Here is an 18,450-nt window from a genome sequence, read left to right as displayed (position 1 = left end):
TCTAACATCAAGAAATCCTTGAAAGCGGGGCACCTGGGTGGCTCAGTCGGTTAAGCATCTGCCTTCGGCTCAGGTCATCATCTCAGGGTCCTGGGATCGAGTCCCACATCAGGCTCCCTGCTTGGTAGGGGGTCTGCTTCTCCCTCACCCCTTGCTCCTCCCCCTGGCTTGTGCTCTCCCACGCTCTCTCAACATGAATAAATAAAATCTTTAAAAAAAAAAAAAAAAAAGAAAGAAATCCTTGAAAGCATGCAAAGTATATGTATACACACAGGTGTATTTTTCTAGGAGAGAAGATTCAAGGTTTTCATTATTCAAAGTAGTTGATTATTCCAAAAAGGATTAAGGATTTATACAATCCTTCTTCTGCTTTATATTCTTAGAGGAAACAGTCAATCCACATTTGTAAAGCACAATCGAGGAAACCTGCAGTTTCTGATGTCATTACACAATGATGAGTAAGACATATTAAAGGCAATCACAGCTTCATAAACTGGGTATCTACAATTGCTACTTGAAACTTGCTCTATCAGACAGAGTTAAAGTAAGGAACTAGCCTGTATCTGACACATGTGGTCTGTTTTTAACATTTTTAAGCGTTACAGACTTTCCATGAATCAAGGAAAAAAGCCCAATCACTAATTATATATAAAGTATTTATTTTTATGCACATATTTACCTACAAAATTTACAGAAAATTAAACAGTGCCGAATATATAGAATACCCTCTGATGACTTGGTAGGAGCAGAGGGTCTTATTGCTGCAGTTTCAAGAATAAAATCTTATACACGTGAAAGCCAAGATGAACACAGTTAAGTTAAATGGTAGCCTTGTTAAAAAGTTTTTGTCCTGTGAGTGAATTTTCAGCTTTATGTTAAGTAGAATTTAAAAGACTGCTTGTGAAATAATTTAAACCTTTTCAAAATCTTCTAATAAACAGGTAAAAGGCACCTCCAGTTCTTTAAAATATTTACAGCAATCCCAATAGTTTAAGATTAAGGGCAATTATAGTACAGGTGGCTAAAATGCATACACAGTATGTCATTAACACTCTCGGAACAGTGAGAATTGCAGACTCTAGTTTGGGGCGCTGCTCCCAAGTCACCCCTGTGATGGAGCGACTGATCAGTTACACCCGTGCAACACCAGGGTAACAGCACGCCCACCACGGCATTAAGATCCAATGATCTAAAACGAGGACTATCAAATTCCCAGACAGTACATAATTTATAACTAAACTTGTATATTCAGAAGCCTTTGGAGTGTTCTTAGAATTATTAAAAAAATATCAAGTATATTTAGCATTGAAGGAAAACAACAAAGTGGAAATGGTTACCATAAGAGTGGCTGAAGTTCACTATCTGGTTTAACAAAAATGGTTTCTCAGAACATCTGTAACTTCTCACAACATAATGGAGATGAGTCTTCCTCAGTTTACGCTCAATCCGGTGTTTCTCTTGCATTATGATTAAAACAGAGGGGTGCAGAATGAAAGGCACGGCTACGCTCCACAGCTGGGTGTGAAGAGCCGTAGGGACGGCAAACAGATGGTCCTACGATACTGATGCAGGAGAACGAAGTCCACAGGACGCTTCCCTCTTTGACACTGGCATTGATTTGCTATTTACAGTAGTTTGCAAAAATACATTATAAAAACTGGATGAGGTTCCGTTTCTAAGTTTAACTTAGTAACATACAGACATACTTCATCTGCAGAAGTCTCTGCAGGGTCTGAAGTACTAAAGTGACACTAATACTGTAACAAGACAATCAAAGGTACCAAGCACGGAGGCGGCGAGCCGTCGTCATCGAGATCGTCCGGGGAAATACTGCACACTTCTTGTCAGCTGTTGCTATGACCTTCACTTATCCGACTGTAGAAGGAATCCTTTATGGCTTTTTGCTGTATCACTTCTTTGAAGAAAGGCTGTTTTAGGTCCCGTAACAATGAGTGCAGATTGTCACTGAACATGAGGCCTAGGTTTTAAAATGAGTTTTCCTGTCTGGAAAAATAGGAGGGAAAAAAAAAGTTTTTCAATACACACTTCCATGAAAAATATCACCACTTACCCGTAAACCTTGAAGAGCATTTGAAGGGTACCAGAACACCACTCTATATGAAGTAAAGACTGAGCAATTAATACTTATGTTTTCAAATTTTTGTGTGGAGCTTTCTAAAATCTTCATTACTATTTTTTTTTTTTAAAGATTTTATTTACGTATTTGACAAAAAGAGAGAGAGCAGCAACAGGAGAGGGAGAAGCAGACTCCCCATGGAGCAGTGAGCCTGATGCAGGACTCGATCCCAGGACCCCGGGATCATGACCCAAGCCAAAGGCAGATGCTTAATTGACTCAGCCACCCAGCCTCCCCTGAAGTCTTCATTACTTTAGAACAATCTATCTGATGAACTCTCTGAGCACTGGCTACCTAAAAATCTGCCAATCAATCCTATGAATGAAATCCCAGCATGTATAAATTCATGCTCCTTGTTAAATGAAGTTTATAAAACATAAAGAAATGTATTTGAGCAAAAACATTTTTCCTTTGCCAACATTAGATTTTACTTTCAGGTGAAAATGTAAACCAATGTTTCAGAACTAGACACTTATACCCTGCTGATGTTAGTGTAAATGGATAAAACTCTTCTGGTAAGGCCAATTGTCTTTTATTTTTTTTAAAGTAAGTTCTAGGGACGCCTGGGTGGCTTAGTAGGTTAAGTGTCTGCCTTCTGCTCAGGTCATGATCCCAGGGTCCTGGGATCAAGTCCCACAACGGGCTCCTTGCACAGCGGGAGCCTGCTTCTCCCTCTACCTGCCACTCCCTCTTCTTGTGCACTCTCTGACAAATAAATAATCTTTAAAATAAATAAAGTAAGCTCTAGGGGAACCTGGGGTGGCTCAGTCAGTTAAGCATCTGCCTTTGGCCTGGGTCATGATCCCAGGGTCCTGGGACGGAGCCCTGTGTCAGGCTCCCTGCTCTACGGGGAGCCTGCTTCTCTCTCCCCCTCTGCCTGCCGCTCCCCCGCTTGTATGTTCGCTCTCTGTCAATAAATAAATAAATCTTTAAAAACAAATCAGTAAGTAAGCTCTACGCCCAGTGTGGGGCTTGAACTCACGTCCCCGAGATCAAGAGCTGGATGCTCCACTGACTGATCCAGCCAGGCACCCTGAACCAACCGTCTTAATTTATCCAAAGAAAGTGTACATGCCACGGAATTCAAATAATTCAAATAATTCTACTTCTGGGAGTTTATCTGAAGGAAACTGCATGGGAGTACATAAAAATGTTACTAATTCGGGCACCTGGATGGCTCAGTTGGTTAAGTGATCAAGTCTCGGTTTCGGCTCAGGTCATGATCTCATGGTCATAAGATCCAACCCTGCATAGGGCTCTCTGCTCAGCAGGGAGTCTGCTTGAAGATTCTCTCCCTCTGCCATTACCCCACTCATGCTCTCCTGTGCATACTCTCTCTCGAATAAATATGTAAATCTTTTTAAAAAATGTTACGAATTCTTCCATTCAACATTTACTGAGTGCCTGCTATGGGCTAAGCCTTGCAGGAGATGCTAGGGATCCAGGAAAGAACTAGACACACTCCCTTGCCCTCCTGGAGTTTAAGTTCTGGTGGAGAATATACGACATACGTAGCATGGAAACTGGAAACAACTATATGACCAACAGGGCATTGTATCATGATGCATCCATAAAATGGAACAATGTATAATTAGACAAAACAGAAGTCCCCCCCCCCTTTTAAACGGGACTCCGACATGGGGCCTGAACTCATGAGCCTGAGATCAAGACCTGAGCTAAAATCAAGATTCGGACACCCAACCGACTGTGCCCCCAACACAGACCTTAATTGAGACAGTACAGGTAAAAAGCCCAAGACCTTACACGCGGTTCATGTCCAATAAATGGTGGCTCTTAAAAGCCTAGTGTTGGGTCAAAGAAGCACGTTTGAAAACTCCTTAGAATCTTTTCTAAGAAGTAAATGAGTATGTGCAAGATAATATAAGACATCTTTGGCTGGTGAGACTCTAAATGGTTTCATTAATATTTTGTTACTGTTATTCTTGGGTCAAAAGTTCTGTCAAAATTTTGATCATAAGATTCTCACTTTAACTTCGTTTTTAGGCATTTAATTTTTTGTAATTCCTTGATATGTTGGTAGAACGTTAATGCTATTTTTTTCAGTGTTATTGAGGTATAATTTATATACAGTAAAATGCCCAAACCTTGTGTACAGTTTTATGAGTTTTAACAAATACATACGTCCACTGCCTGGGTGGCTTGGCTGGTCATGTGTCCAATTCTTGATTTTGGCTCAGGTCATAATTTCAGGGTCATGAGATTGAGCCCCACCTTGGGCTGTGTGTGGAGTCGGCTTGAGATTCGCCTCCCCCTGCTCGTGTACTAACTAAAAATCTTCACACACACACACGCCCACATAGCAACCACCCACATCAGGCTACAGAACATCACCACCACCCACAAAGTTCCTCCACGCGCCTTTCTGGACAATGGCAGCCCCACTCCTTACATAGATATAACCACTTCCCATAAATTCTGCCTGTCTCTGGTCTTTATTTTTTTCAAAGATTTTATTTATTCATTTGAGAGAGAGAGAGAGAGAGAGACATGGAGAGAGCGCACACAGGGCGAGTGAGAGGGAGAAGCAGACTCCTTGCTGAGCAGGCAGCCCAATGCAGGACTCGATCCCAAGACTCCAGGATCGTGACCTGAGCTGAAGGCAGAAGCTTAACCAACTGAGCCACCCAGGTGCCCCATCTGGTTTTTAAACGAATGGAATCATAGAGTACGTGTTCTTTTTTTTTTTTTTAAAGATTTTATTTATTTATTCGACAGAGATAGAGACAGCCAGCGAGAGAGGGAACACAAGGGGGAGTGGGAGAGGAAGAAGCAGGCTCACAGCAGAAGAGCCTGATGTGGGGCTCGATCCCGTAACGCCGGGACCACGCCCTGAGCCAAAGGCAGACGCTTAACCGCTGTGCCACCCAGGCGCCCCATAGAGTACGTGTTCTTTTGCATCTACTTCTTTCACTCAATGTGTTTCTGAGATTCATCCATGTTACTATGTTCCAGTAGTTTGTACCATCTTATATTGTTATTACGATATAAAATATATAGCATTCCACGGTATGAACAGACCACTATTGGTTTTAATCTATTTTAAAATACATGAATAAGACATTAATCTCATTATTAAAAAATCAAATACGGGGTGCCTGGCTGGCTCAGTCGGTGAAGCATGACTCTTCACCTCAGGGTTGTGACTTTAAGCCCTATGTTGGGTATAGGATTACTGAAAAAATGAGCAAATAATTTAAATTTTTTTCAAGTATAGGTAAGCTAAAATCCTTCTTTCCATCTATCTCAAATTCTAGCCCTCTTACAGAAGAAACCACTGTTAGCATGAATTCTTCCAGATTGTGTTCTACGGATTTACATTCACATATATAAATTAAAAAAAAATCTGATGTTTCTGAGCCATTTGGATCAGTCGGCTGAGTGTCCAACTCTTGGTTTTGGCTCGGATCATGATCTTGGGGTCGTGACATCAAGCCGTGTCAAGCTCTGTGCCCAGCAGGGGTCCGCTTGAGATTCTCTCTCCCTCTCTGGCCCTCCTCCCCATTCTCTCCCTAAAATAAATAAATAAATCTTAAAAAAATAGCTGTGTTTCTAATGTGCTAAAATATTTGAAGGTAAAACATACCACTTAGGACTTGTTTCAAAATAATCTGATGGAGGAAGGTGGACAGGGGTACACATGAAATAAGAACGGCCGTGAGCCATTGTTGACACTGACCAATGGGTACACAGTTCATTATACTCTTCAGTTTTTGTGTGGAAATTGTAATAATTAAAACTTTTTTATGGATAAAGATGATGTGATACACACACACACACACACACACACACACACACACGCTGGAATATTATTTAGCCACAAAATAGAATGAACTACATAGATGCAGCTAGACAGTATAATGCTAAATGAAACAGAGAAAGACAAATACTGTATAATTTCACTCATATGTGCAATTTAAGAAAAAACAAAAACGACCAAAGGAAAAAAAAAAAAGACAAATCAAGAAACAGACTCTTAGGGGCGCCTGGGTGGCTCAGTTGTTAAGCATCTGCCTGCGGCTCAGGGCGTGATCCCGGAGTTCTGGGATCGAGCCCCATGTCAGGCTCTTCCGCTGGGAGCCTGCTTCTTCCTCTCCCACTCCCCTTGCTTGTGTTCCCTCTCTCGCTGTCTCTCTCTCTCTCAAATGAATAAAATCTTTTAAAAAAAAAATTAAAAAAAAAGAAAGACTCTTAATTATGGAGAACAAACTGATGGTTACCAGAGGGGAGGTGGAGGAGGGAGGTGAAATAGGTGATAGGGATTAAGGGGTACACTTGTCATGATGAGCACAGGGTGAGGTATGGAAGTGCTGAATCACTACATGGTATACCTGAAACTAACAGAACATTGTATATTAACAATACTGGAACTAAAGAGAAAAAAACTAGAGGGGAAAAAACTTTAAAAAAAAAAAAAAAGATACCAAACTGAGTGTATTGTTTGGTAATTTACTTCTTGCACCTAACATGATGCCTCAGAGATCCCTCTATGTTCACAATTACAGACCTTCTCATGGTTTCCTATGAGGTGGCTGTACCACAGCCTATCTTACCATTCCGCTTGTTGAGAAACACAAAACTGGTTTCCATTTTTTCCCTACTGCAAAGGATGTTGCAATGAACGACCTCGTACCTGCCTCCTTGTGTGCATGTCATGGTCCCCACCGAGGGTAGACGGAGAGAAGTAGAATGGTTAGGTCATGAGGCAGGCCAATTTTACATTTTATAAGACTGATGAAAACTGCCCTCCAACATGGCTATCCCAGCGTACATTCTCAATGAGCAGCGCACAGCTGCGTCTACTTCACAACACCGGACTTTTCATTTCTGCCAATGCGACAGGTAGGTAGGACAAATGAAAACTCAGTTTTAGGGGTGCCTGAGTGGCTCGGTCGGTTAAGCATTTGTGCTCAGGTCATGATCCCAGGCTCCCGGGGTCAAGCTCCCCTGGTCAGCAGGGAGTCTGCTTCTCCCTTTCCTCCCAGCTCACGCTCTCTTGCTATCTCTCTCTCTCTCTTGCAAATAAATAAATAAAATCTAAAAAAAAAAAAAAGAAAAAGAAAAAGAAAACTCAGTTTTACTGTGCATTTCCCCAATTACAAATGAGGCTATTGGTACTCCCACTTCTGTGATATGACTTAACTTTTCTCACATTTCAAATGTACTATTTACCTTTTTTAATTGATTTTTAATAGGTATCTAAATATTTTGTATTCTACCCTCTATTAGATATCTTACAAATACTTTCTTCTTCTTTTTACTTTTTTTAGTAACCTCTACACCCAACATGGGGCTCAAACTCACAACCCAAGATCAAGAGTCATATGCTCTTCTTACCAAGCCAGCCAGGTGCCCCACAAATACTTTCTTCTTATCACTGCTCATTTTCTTGCCTTTTGCTGTATAAAATTTTCAAATGTTAGTGCAATTAAAGGTATCCAACCTCTTCCATGATGGCATTTTTGTTTTGGGTCTTAAAAAGGAGTTTTTCTACACAAGGTCATAAAGATATTCCTCTCTGGGGCATCTGGGTGGCACAGTGAGTTAAACATCCGACTCTTGATTTCGGCTCAAGTCATGATCTGGAGCCCTATGATGGGCTCCACACTGAGCAGCGAGTCCGCTTGGGTTTCTCTCTCCCTCTACCCTTCCCCCACCTCGTGTGTGTGTGTTTTATTATTTATTACTTATTATTCTAATTAATAAATCTTAAAAAAAACAAAAAACATTCACGTGTATTTTCTTCTAATGCTTTAATTATGGAATGGGTATGCCTTTTTAAATATATTTAAGACTTTATCTGGAATTTAGTCTTTTTAACTGATGCAAAGCGGAGATCTAAATTCATTCTTTTTCCAAATGAAAAGCCAATTGTCTCAACACGACTAGCCCATTTCTTCCCTTTTGACTTGAAATACTATTCTTATCCTCTAATTTTTAAAAAATCGAGGTGCTTGTCTTTATTCTCTTCATTGATCTAGGGGCTTTCCTGGCTTAATATCTTTTTTTTTTTTTTGCTCTTTATTTTAATTTTCTATACTGGGCAAATATTATTTAATAGTATTTTTAACTTGAGAGTAAAAATACCTTTATAAATAAAATAAGCAAATTAAATCTGTGTCATACTTTACATCAATACATAATTAATTTTCAAAAATACAGTCGGTTTATATGTTCACAATCTGTCAACTAACTTGAGATCTAATTTAAAATCCTACATACAGGGCCCTGGGTGGCTCAGTCAGTTAAGCGTCTGCCTTCAGCTCAAGTCATGATCCCCGGGTCCTGGGATCAAGTCCTGCATGAGGCTCTCTGCTTAGCTGAGAATCTGCTTCTCCCTCTGCCCACTCCCCCCTCTGCTTGTGTTCTCTCTCTCAAAAATAAATAAATAGTAAAAAAAAAAAAAAAAAAAAATCCCACATACAGAATATCATTAGATATATAATAGTTTAACTGTTTTACACCCAATAAGCCATTTTTGGCCAATAATGACCCCACTGTATATTAAATCTAACACGGCTTCAATCATAAAACACATCATGACTTTATGTCCTTAAGAAAGATTAAACTGGGGGCACCTGGCTGGCTCAGTGGTAGAGCATGTGACTCTTTATCTCAGGGTCATAAGTTCAACACCACATTACCATAGAGCTTATTAAAAAAAAAAAAAAAAAGATGATACTGTCAACTCTCCCAGTTGAACTGTACAATACTACAGATTATTAGATGCACCTTAATTTCTGAGATGTAAACATGGGTCTTAGGATCAATACTATAAGGAATATTTCCACTATTAATCCATGTAGACAATATTTTTTTAAGACTTTTATTTACTTAAGGAAGAGCGAGCACAAGCAGAGTGAGGGGCAGAGGGAGCAGCAGACTCCCCGCTGAGCAGGGAGCCCGATGTGCTTGATCCCAGAACTCCGGGATCATGACCTGAGCCAAAGGCAGACGCTTAACTGACTGAGCCCCCCAGGCGCCCCATGCAGACAATTTATTAATATCTGATTTAAGTCAAAGCATTTCAATCCTTTCACGCACATTTATAATTTTCTTACGTAAACAATACTTACATCATCACAAGACATATTATATTCTGCTAATACAGTTCGACATCGAGCAGCTATACTGAAAAAGTGTGGTCAAAGGAAAATTTATATGAGAATAAGCTTTTAAAACAACACCTAGATGATAAAGAAGGTGCTTTAATTTCATTCAGAGAATAAAAGTCAATTCTGGTAAAGGATACATTGATGGTGCAACGACCCTCTTGTGTATTCCAGCAAAGAACAAGCCTATTAGAGTGATACAGCTAATGGTGAAAAATGGGTGATTCCATAATGATGTGAAGAAGGACACCTGGAAAAGAAGAGTTCGAAATATAAAAATGTTCAGAATCTCAGGACAATACTAATTCTAACCTCCCCACTTACGCATAAATATACGTTAACATTTTAATAATCTGAAATATGAGAATTTGAAGGATTTAAAATAACTATTTTTGTTTTACTGTGGCATAAAAATAAATGTATCTTTCATATCTTTAATGTAGCAAGATAATATAGCAATATTCCCTCCATTCATTCCAAAGACCTGAACCATTAAAAATTCATTCTGATAATCAAAAACCATCCTACCAAAATTTTTAATGAACCCTTCCTGCTAAGAAGCAATTTAAAAAGCACAAGATTGGGGGCGCCTGACTGGCTCAGTTGGTACAGCATGTCTCTTGATCTCAGGGTTGTGAGTTCAAGCCCCAAATTGGGCGTAAAAATTACATACGTACATACATAAAAGCACAAGACTGTAAGTTCCACAAGAGTAGAGATACTGTCTTGTGCATACTGTTCACTTGGTATCTGAAATAGTGCTTGGCAAACAGAGGTGCTCAATCAATACTGCTGAATGAGTGAAGATAAGGTCTTGATCGGAAGTCAATGAGAACACAAGTCAAAAGTGATCTAGTTACTTTCCCTGTTAAAAAGCTTCCTTGTAAGAGTGGGGTAGACTCTGCCATTCATAGCCTGGTCCCAGTCTAGCCAGCTCCTGCTGCACCCGCACACACGCTACCGCATTCCTACTCTTCTCTTCTACGTGGTCTCATTAAGACGCAGCTCCAGTATCATACCGCCGCCCCCCCATGGAAGCAAAAAAAGTTGGGTTTTGAAGCTACTGAGATTTATAAATGGCCAGAGGACACTCAAGCAGGAAAAGATGATTAGTAGCTACCTATAAAGAACAAGAGTTTAGGGGCACCTGGCTGGCTCAGTCAGAAGAGTGTGTGAGTCTTGATCTTGGGGTTTTGAGTTTGAACCCCACATGGGGTATAAAGATTTAGATAAAAGTTAAAAAAAAAAAAAAAAAGAGGGGGGAGAGCGCCTGGGTGGCTCAGTCAGCTGAGCGTCCGAGTCTTAGTTTCAGCTCAGGTCATATTCTCAGGGTTGTGAGATCAAGTCTCGTGTTGCACTCAGCTGGGAGTCTGTTTGAGATTCTCTCTCTTCCTCTCCTTCTGCCCCCTCCCCCACCCCCGGTCGTGCTCACTTTCTCTAATAAAGAAATAAATCTTAAAAAAAAAAAAAGAAAAAAGAATGAGTGTTTAGGAGAAACAAAGAGCTAATTTCATGTCTGGGCATAATCAGATGATAGCAGGAAACAAGACAATGTGAGTATGTAGAGACAAGAGTCCAGGATCCAGGATTGAACAACAGTGGGCACTTAAGCTAGACTACTGTGGAATAGCACTATAGACTGAACAAGGAAAGAAGATGTGTTTAGAGTCTGGAAAAAGAAATCAAATGGACTACGAACTAAATGGGAGAAACAGAATTAAGCCAAAGGCATCTACACTCCACTCTTATACCAACAGATGCATACATATTTCAAGACCAAGAACTAAACTTACAAAAAGCACCAGGTAGCTGGCCTAGCATGCTATTGGTTAAATAAATTTGTCAAATGAAGAAACGAGAGGCTGAAAACATTAGGAGGGAAGAAGCTTCCAGAAGGATGAAATTCTGAAAAAAGGTTAATATTCCAGAGGAGTGTCTTCTTAAAACCTTCAAGGACAATTTGCACAGGGCAGCTAGATTTCATGTGGCCTGTACATGTAAACTCATATAGTGTCTTACGTGTTAATTTTAATTATATCAGTCAACATCAGCCTTCTTTCCTCCGTGGCAATAATCAACAGCATCTAAATACCGGTTTCCCCCTTTAGATCAGGCATTCATGTACTTTCCAGCTTGCTCTATTCATTCTCTCCTTGGATTCTTCCAGATAGTCATGGACTGGCTTTTGAGCCTGCAACTCCTGCTAGAGACAACTGCTGTTTAAAAACCCCCTATCAGCTTTGAGGTTATTAAATACTGAAATATAAAGAGCTAACCCTTAGGCTAATAGTTACATTCTCACCTAATTTAGAAAATTATATTAACTACAGAGTTTTGGGCCTATTTCAAATTACATTTAATTCTGTGTTTTATTAAGATCTCAACTAGCTGAAATCAGCTTATATTTTTCCCAATTAGAAGTCAGATTCATTTCCCAAGACAGACCTTTTCAATCTTGCCAGCCTCCTTACTCTTCCCCTGAAAATGAGCACCAAGCACAGCCTTAAGATCAGACTTTTATAAGTGAACACACAAGAGAGTTTCCTATCTGCCATAAAAACCCCTCTATTAACATAAAATTCCATCACCCACCTTCCTTACCTCCTATTCTTTTATATCTCCACCCCAATGGACAAAGTCAGGGACAGTACATGCTAAATAAATCCCTAGCTGCCAGAATTGCCATTTGGACTGCTGACAAAAGCTTTGCTATTCGGGTTTTCTTCTGTATAACCTAATAGGTTATAAATAAAGCTACTGGAAGTAGTGTACCTAATTACAGTTTAAAAAGGGATGTGAGTTTGAGATTTGAGAAAATTACAACACCGTTATTACCTAAATAAAGCTGCACTGAGGCAAAAAAACTTCACTGAAAAATTGGAGACTACTGCTTCTCTAATAAAAAACCCTGTTGGAAATTAAGGCACAAGTTAGCAGAAAGAAGTAGAATTTTGAGAAACATGCTATCAGATTTGATCAAAAAGATGCTTCGAGAAATAACATTATGAAATCTTTTATTGCATTTGGTATAGGGATGTTCTTGTACAGTGCCCAATGGGAGATCTCTCAGTGTTTCCTATATTAAATTTCAGGAAGAAAATTTTTTTTAAAGATAAATGTGGAGAACAAAATCTTTGCTAGCTTATGGAAACTCATACACGTGTTCTTTTCACAGGGAAGGAAAACCATGGAACTGTGACTTTATTGATTAGATAACTCAGAGACTAATTTGTAACCCAGTTCTGGCAAGTGTGATAGCCCACATGGCCTTGTCCGTGACCTGGTTTCCTTCCTGTTTTTGACTATCTAGTCTAATCTTTTTTCCCCCCAATTTCTACTTTTTAAATTATTAATTTATTAATTTTTATTAATTTTTATGCCTTTATTATTAATTTATTCATTTTTTTGCCTTTTTATCATGTTTCCTGCAAAATCATTTCAAATGTTTTGTGGGATGACAGAAGGTACTACCAAAGATAAGTCACAGAAGAAAATGGTTATTTTATAATTTTTAAAAGCTGGCACAGATGATACTAAATGAACAAACAAGAGACAATTTTTACACTGAACTATGTACTAATTGTGAATATGAAACAAAGAGATATATAAGAAGTTCAGAAATGAATGAAAAGTAGTGTAAGTGGGATATTTCTTAGGCTTTTTTCCCTGTAAAAGATACTTAATCTACAACGGACAACCAAAGTTTTTCTTTAGCAAATTAATATAAGGCATAATGTTTAATGTAACGATCACTATCACTACTAGTAATAATAGATAGCATTTGATTAATACTTTACAATGAACAAAGCACTGCTACGTTATCTCATTTAATCCATTAAAGACTTTAAATCAAAACTTCTACCTTTTGTGTCTCGGGATCTATTAACCAGTTCCAGGCACCAGTAGCTGTACAGACAGATACCACTATAAGAAGCACTGATGAAAGATAAACACGAAATTAGTAAGGAAATAAGCTGTTAATAAATTTATACTAATACCACCAGTTCCTAATCAATGACAGCCTAAGGATACAGCACTATATTAAATGGAAAATGCACTTGACAGAGGAACTAAGAAATTTGCTGTATGACCTTGAGGAATTCCCTTAAGTACTATGAACCTTAGTAATTGAGGATGACATTGTCCCATCGTTACTTTAGACAGACCTTACCAAAATAAATGAAATTAAAAGCAGTAGGAACTTTCAATGTGCTCTGTGATTTTGCAGATCTTGTAAATTCAAATTAAAAAACAAAAAACACCTCTCATTTTCTACTGTAAACAAACCCGAACAATGACTCCTTTATGAATGCACTGAGAATCCTGACCAGAGGATTTTGCCTCACAGACAACTGCCTGCTTTTGAATTAAACGCTTTTGAATTAAACAACGGCTAGTGTCAGGAATATGGAGCACACCGATCAGTATTAGGTTTTCTTCAGAGTCTTAAGGGAAGACCAGGGCGGGAATTACTGATGGTAGAACTCAGAAAAGTTTTTCTCCCCACTAAGCTAGAATTATTTTAGGAATTCTAAATAGATCCTAAACAAACTGAAAGTTTTAAAACATAGTCTTAGTTTCATACTGAAACATATAGTTTCAGTTTTAAAACACAAAGATCAAGATTCACAGAGCAAAGAAACGTAAAACTTTATCAAAATTACGTTCTCAGCTCAGAACAGATTAAACTCAATTTCTTATAATCTATATCTTCAATAAGAAATACATCATACTACGTAGATTTTTCTTTTGAAAAATGAAGCAAAAGCAAAATCAAGCCCACTGGCAGGGACCTCATACCCATACTTTTGATTAGTACATTAACCAAGCTGATGTCATTTATATTTAAGCACTGAGACCATGAATCACAGAAAAAGTAAAGTACATGCACTGTATTATAAGATACCACAGCATCATATACATCTTAAAAGATTTTCAAGTAGCAGTGAAGTAAGTTTTTAGGGGTAATCTCTCCCTTAAACCAAAGAACCTGAGAATATCATTACTTGTAAATTCTGACCAACCAGAACTCTCACAGCATATAAGTAAACTTTGCAGACAGATCTAATAAAAGTATTATGAAAAATCTTGACACAGAAAAAGACTCCTAACTTCAACAGGGCTCTCTGCTCCCACAAACTGAATTACACCTTGAAATAAAACATGTTTTCAACATGTGCCATCATACCTCCCTCTTGGCAGGAATTAAATTTCAGCAATACACATCCAAGAAACTAAGACTGGTCCCAACAGAAGTTAGCAAAGCATTTTGCTTGCTGAGGTCATCACTTGTGTATTTATCTGCATTTCCTAAGTATTTCCACGGGGCAATCACCACCATTCTCTCAAATCGTATTTTGTAGTAGTCATGACATTTTGAAGAGACAGTTATAATGTGAATTTATTAGGACAGGCTGCAAAGCAACACAATCATACTCTGCTAAAATCGACCAAGGGTAATTTCAAAACCTTTGCACGTATATGTTAAATATGATTTTCCTCGACAAAACGTTATTTCTATAGTTTGTAGGCAAACTGTAAAACTGCTTAAAAAACCTCCTGAAATTATTTTGTTACCAACATTGTAATATTTAATAAAAAGGGCATGTATTTTAATGGAAAAATGAAAATCCATCCACATGAAATACTGTTCTTTTATCATGGCCAGTTCCTTTTCTGAAAGATTTCTTTGGTCGGGATGCCTAGCTGCCTCAGTCGGTACAGCCTGCGACTCTTGATCTCAGGGGTGTAAGTTCGAGCCCCACACTGGGTGCAGAGATTAAATTTTTTTTTTTCTTTAGAATGCGTTGTTTACAAAGTTAAATAAATTTAAAAACTGTCAAAACAAAAAGAAAGTTTATGGTTTAGGAAAGCATTTGTTAGTAAAAAATTTTACACAAAAGCAAACCATTGCCAGGCAGGGATGAAAGTACCAATTGTCAGTTTATTTTCCTTTAAAGAAACATTCAAGAACTTACTTCTCCAACGTCCAGTGGCAGGTTGCAAACAATGAATATATTCTGTAAGTCTCCTCTCAAAAGCCTTGAGATCTAGGTAAAAAGATTTCAATTTTCCAATTAGCCACTCTTACTAGTTTGCATCTGTTAAGATGAAATTTTAGATTCTCTAACTGCTTCAGGTCTTACACACAAACTTACATGTATCACTGCACTGTTTACTTCGTTTACTATGACAGCTTTAAGCACTTGACAAAAACATTAGGTTTCTTTAATTCCAATTTCACATATAAGGAAACTGGCTGGTTCACTTTTAGAAGCTTCGTAAAATGGTATGTGGAAAATCAGCAGCAGCCTCAGCCGGCGCCAAAAGCTAGAATTTTGGGGGTTGCAAATAAAAGGATCAAAATCAGGTCGAGTTTTAATTCTGTTGGAACCAAGAACTTTCTATTAGAACAACGTATTTCCTAACATCAGTCTTCCAGGTCTATTTGACCGCAGTGACCCGATTCCGATTTCTAGCCCTTATGTTTAATTAATGGCTACGCTATCCGTCTGGTATTGCTGGATTTCTGATTCGGCTAACGGGTGGGTGTGGAAAGACACTCCCCTTTCCTCCCACAGAATGGGTTACAGGTGATCTTCGGGGCACTCTCTGAGCTCAAGCTCGGAGGCCTTCTATACGCGGCATCCAAGGTGCTCCCGACTGAGCAAGGTGGGCTATCATTCAACGGTCGCGTCTTTTAAACTTTAAAAGAAGCTCAAGAGGCACTCCCTTGCTGTGGCCGTTACCAGAAACCACAGCAGAAATTACGGATACAACTCCCGGGGTCATCAAAATAAAATTAAGTGAATTAGCATACACAAAGCGCAAAATACAAAATGCTTCCTAATGAATAAAAAAAACAAAAGTAGCCCAGGGAGGGGCTCCTGGTCTGAGCTGGGGGGATGGGAGAGCTGACGCAACGTCCCCCAGCACCCGCGGAGACCACGCGCGCCAGAACCAGCGTCCGGCCGCCCCTCGGCCCAGCCCCCGCGGCCCCGGCGGTCCCAGCCCCTTCAGTCCATCCTTCGTGGCCTCCTCTCCCCGGGGCGGGGTCTCCGCGACTCCAGCCCTTCCAGAGCCCCGCCGGCTTCCGGGAGAAGCCCGGGACGTGCCCGGGCAACCCAGGAGGCCCACTCTACCTTCCGCCTGCTCCAGCGAGTTCATGTCGGGCGGCAGCTCCGGTCACCGCCGCGGCCCCGTCCGCATCGCAGCTCCGCGGCCCCCGCCCGGCCCGCAACGCCAACTCCCACCTCTAACCGCTTCCCTCCGCCCCTTCCCGTCGCACCGCCCCTTGCCTACACCCGCTACGTTCATTGGGCATCTCTGCCAGACCCCACAACTAAGACGGTTTTCTATTGGTTAGCTCCTGCACGGGCCTCGGGGGCCTAGCGTTGGACGGTCTGCCGGAGGGACCAAGAACTGCTGTCGGCCGGGCTGGTGTAACGCTGGCGCCGCCTCCTGTCCCGGGGAGGAACTGCAGCCTCCCCGAGCCCGTTAACTCATAAGTATATTCTTAGTTTCCTGCCTGGTTCTTTCATTCCTCAAGTATTTATTGAACGTCCTTTCCTTCCGGGCAGTGTTCTGGTCGCTGACGAGGAGTACAGAAATGAAGGCGCTAACTCTCCCCTCTAGGACTCAACGGGGTACAGAACTAATTAGAACCCAAATAATGGATTTAGATTACAGTACCTCTTTCTTTGATAACCCAACTCCTTAAGTCGGCATTTCTCCTTTGGTTATTTTTTTTTCTCACGTTACTCAATTTCCCCCAAAATTACCAACTTTCATGAATCATAAAGAAGGCAAACAAAGCATGCGCCCCAGGACCTAGAACTTAAAAAAAATCTGTAAGGTATTCACTATGTTTCTATTTAGTTAAAATGCTTCTTGCTCATTTCCTTATGGTCATTCATTCAAGAACTATTTATTGCATGATGTTCTAGGCACTGTATTTTATCAGGATACAGTTATGAGCAAGATAGAGGAGACCATGCAAATAAGTAATGCAACTTGGAACCTTGTGATCCTGAGTTGGGAGTCTGGTTCATGACACCTTTTATAGTTCAGAAGTGCTGTAGCTCTTTAAACCCCACAACAACAGCTCTGAGTCCAAGAATGTCTATCAAACCCATTTCAGAGATGAGTTTACAGATGAGGCAGGTGAATTGATCAACTCTAACCCTGTAGCTGGAGTTATTATTGACCTTTCTCTCTTCTTCCGCAAGGTACATCGGATCACTTAGCAAATCTTGTTGGCTCTGCCCTCAACGTATATTTAAATTGGAAGCACATCTCACTCACTACTTCCACTACAGCCACTCTGCTCCAAACCATTATATAACCTGGGTTTGCTTCCATGATCTCCAGCTGTTCCCCTGCTTACACCCTTGTCCCAAGCAGTGGTTTATAAAATACTGAAACATCACATTATTCTTGTGTTCAGAACCTTCCCATGGCTCCATACCTTTTCCAGGGCTATACTTCTAAAATGATTTTGATAAGTTACATGTCTCCTCATACACTTTTATTTTTTTAAGATTTTATTTATTTATTTATTTTAAGTAGGCTCTACACCCAGTGTGGGGCTCAAAATCATGACCCCAAGCTCTACCGACTGAGCCAGCCAGACACCCCATCTTCATACACTTCTTTTTAAAGATTTTATTTATTTATTTGAGAGAGAAACGGAGAGAGCACAAGGTAGGCAGAGGGAGAGACAGAAACAAACTCCCCTGCTGAGCAGGGAGCCCAGACGTGGGGCTCAATCCCAGGACCCTGAGATTATGACCTGAGCGAAAGGCAGACGCTTAACCAACTGGGCCACCCAGGCGCCCCTCATACATTTTTATTTACTTAAAAAAAGTTGGGGTGCCTGGGTGTCTCAGTCTGTCTTTAATCCCCATCACCCATTGAACCCATTCCCCCGGTGCACCTTCCCTACATCAACCCTCAGTTTGGTCTCTACCATTAAGAGTCCCTCATGGATGGCTCCCCTCAGTTTTTTCCCCTTTCCCTCTGTTCGTCTGTTTTGTTTCTTAAATTCCACATATGAGTGAAATCACATGGTATTTATCTTTCTCCAACTGACTTACTTCGCTTAACATAATACTCTCTAGCTCCATCCATGTTGCAAATGGCAAGAGTTCATTCTTTTTGATGGCTGAGTTATATTCCATTATA

General features: G+C 40.1%; 1 protein-coding gene across 2 annotated transcripts; it reads right to left on the bottom strand.

Moving 5' to 3' along the window:
* Window positions 1-645: 645 nt before the first annotated feature.
* On the bottom strand, window positions 646-16,556 carry CNEP1R1 (CTD nuclear envelope phosphatase 1 regulatory subunit 1). 2 transcript variants are annotated; one of them, XM_026494720.4, is made up of 6 exons: window positions 16,410-16,556; window positions 15,246-15,317; window positions 13,130-13,203; window positions 9,408-9,517; window positions 9,232-9,286; window positions 646-2,004 (listed from the first exon to the last, which is right to left on the bottom strand). In XM_026494720.4, the coding sequence occupies exons 1-6, from the start codon at window positions 16,432-16,434 to the stop codon at window positions 1,963-1,965; spliced, it is 378 nt and encodes a 125-aa protein (XP_026350505.1). In that variant the 5' UTR covers window positions 16,435-16,556; the 3' UTR covers window positions 646-1,962. The 2 variants fall into 2 exon arrangements, with proteins under 2 accessions (XP_026350505.1, XP_026350506.1); XM_026494721.4 differs by having other exon boundaries at window positions 1,966-2,004; window positions 9,232-9,281; window positions 16,410-16,530.
* Between the last annotated feature and the right edge of the window lie 1,894 nt (window positions 16,557-18,450).

The sequence above is a fragment of the Ursus arctos genome, unplaced genomic scaffold (assembly GCF_023065955.2).
Source record: "Ursus arctos isolate Adak ecotype North America unplaced genomic scaffold, UrsArc2.0 scaffold_19, whole genome shotgun sequence".
Classification (NCBI taxonomy): domain Eukaryota; kingdom Metazoa; phylum Chordata; class Mammalia; order Carnivora; family Ursidae; genus Ursus; species Ursus arctos.
This window is presented reverse-complemented; position numbering and strand designations above follow the sequence as displayed.